Consider the following 2500-nt stretch of genomic DNA (forward strand, 5'->3'; position numbering starts at 1 on the left):
CTCAGGAAGTGTGTAGCTAATTTGCATGATAATAGCAAATCCAATATGGCGGCCATCGTGAATAAGGTCTATTTTCCTTGTCATTATCAAGTAACTGTAAATTGTAAAACGAAAAGCTTAAAGTTTATGTATTTAATTAATGAGACCTTTGTATTTGCATATGTCCTTGTTTATGATCCACTTGTTTTCTGTTTTCCAATTAGGTGTAATGGCGCGACATAACTTGATCAACATTGGTGAGTACCTCTAGTCAGACAAAAAAAAAATTAAAAATCGCCCACTAACTAGATCCGCCGGGGAGCCTTTCAGGGAAAGGTCTAGACCATCAGTCATGCTTCGTTCTTCCAATCAATTTTAGAGAGGCCCCAAGCAAATCAGTTTGAGTTCACGAAACGAACTTTTCATGATCGAAGTTATTCTTCAATTTGAAAGTGCATGAACGATGGCAGTCTCCCAGTGAATCACTTTAATTTCAGACGGTTCAGCCGTAATTTTCGCCTGGGGTGAGCAGTGATTCAGCTGTAATTTTGCGTTTGAAACAGCCTCGCCTAACCGTTCAGACGCTAAACATTTCGCGTGAAAGTTGTTGACGTGATCAGTTTGCCATGACAACAAGAAGAGTTCTGCCAAACTAAGTAAGTTAAGGAAAGTTAAAGAGTGCTTATGCTCACTTGGGTGACAATTGAAAAAAAATCACTGGGCTTTAATTAGTTGCAACTGAACTGGAAAACGGAACAGCAAATTAAATATTTCTCTTTCCTTTTAGTTTCAGAGAAACGATAAACCAGGACGAAATTTAAACAGCAAACTGCTCACCACGTAATAATGGATAAAATGGCGAGGGCTCATCACTTTAATCGGGCAGTTTTGTAAAAACCAGTTCAGTATCGCTCTAAAACAAATGCGATATCAAAACCTTGCTATTGACCGTTACGTAAAATTTATAGATGCTTGATGATTTAGCTGTGGAAATATGCATTAATTTTATTCATATGTTAAGTTCTGCCGAATTTAGTTCAGCGACTTAACTTCGTCTCATGAAAAGTTCGACGCTTGAACTGGGCCTTCGTTATTCCGATTTTCATTTGCTCCACTATTTAATTTGTTGTCACGCCCCATCCCTGCATGGCCTAACAACGAGTTACGGATGAAAGTTTATTTCGCAAGCTCAAAAATGATTGACTGGCAAATTATTAAGAAAAAAGTGAGAGGATTTTATCGACTAGCCAAAAAAAAAAAAAACTCGTTATCACGTTACGTCATCAATGTATGTTGAAGGTCAAGATCGCTGGATAACATTGTTCATATTATACCCTGGATGCCAGACGTTTTGCTCCCCTATCAATACAACCATAGTGATAAAGGCGAAAACAACATTTTATTCGGCGAGAACGTTAAGTTCTTTGAGAAGGACGGTCCAGTGGGATGCCGTTTCATATTACCAGAGTCAGATTTTGACCTTAGAAACTTGATTGGTCCCATGTACTTGTCAGTTCTAAAGGGTACTCTGATTGGTTTAGCAACGGAAACTAGTCAAACAAGTTTTCAAATGCTTTTAAATATCATTTCTTGAGGCTCGGCAAAGCACATTTCCGGAGATCAGAGTATTCTACAATTTACTTTGAAACGAGATGTATGTCTCAGTAGCCTATCGGGTTTTTAAGGGTTACTCAGAGAATCCCATATTACTTGTCATTTGCCCACTATTCACACCTTAAGGAACTTTGTTCGCGCAGTGTCAGCTGCTTGCTTATCTGGTGAAGAAAAAGACGAAAAGGGCATCTTGAGTGCAGATTAAGCTTTCGCAAGCTCTGAGTTGGTAATACGGAATGAGAATTGGCGTAAATTGCTGAGAACGATAGATATTAAATCAAGACTGACGCCTGTTAGGAGTCGTTACAGAGCTTCAGCTCCTCTAAAGTTGTCTCGTACATTTTCTTAAACTGACTTAAGCTTTCATGAAATTTTCGAACTTCTCCATTTGCCTTTTGCATTTGCAGCAAATAATGGAGCTTAAGCCGTGCTCTTATCAATCACCTTTGAAAATTTTCCGCCAACGTTTTGGCAGAATCTTTGACATTGAGTTAAACAAGTTTCATTTACCCCTGCCAAATACTCCTGGATTGCACCCACAAACTCGGCAATGCTCGTCTGGTGTAATAATCTTTACTGGAGTTTCTCTTTGTTTTGGCATATTTTTAACAAAGTAACATGACCTTGCTTGCGTGTGAAAAACCGGTTTGGCCGGATTTCAGAACGCCACAGTTCGAGCCAGATGTATTTGGTGGGCGTTCAGTCCAACTTCGTTTCCAGGATCTCTTTTCTCTGCTTCCTTTGTCGAAGGAGGCAGAAAAGAGAGAGACCCTGGGAACGAAGTTGCACTCAGTCTCGTTGCGCGGCGAACGAATAACTTCTGGTACTCAGGGTATTCATGTTACAAAAGCTGCAAATAAATGTTGGTCTCTCACACGACTGATCTGTTAGTGGGACTTTATCGTGT

At 39.6% G+C, this 2500-nt stretch overlaps 1 protein-coding gene across 1 annotated transcript in view; it reads left to right on the plus strand.

Moving 5' to 3' along the window:
* Window positions 1-2500, plus strand: part of LOC138045124 (uncharacterized) — a 14436-nt gene that overhangs the window by 11104 nt on the left and 832 nt on the right. Inside the window, exon 4 of the mRNA XM_068891525.1 lies at window positions 204-236. Within this exon, the coding sequence (XP_068747626.1) occupies window positions 204-236 (33 nt within the window). The remainder of the gene's footprint in view (window positions 1-203; window positions 237-2500) is intronic.

The sequence above is a fragment of the Montipora capricornis genome, chromosome 1, assembly GCF_036669925.1.
Source record: "Montipora capricornis isolate CH-2021 chromosome 1, ASM3666992v2, whole genome shotgun sequence".
NCBI lineage: Eukaryota > Metazoa > Cnidaria > Anthozoa > Scleractinia > Acroporidae > Montipora > Montipora capricornis.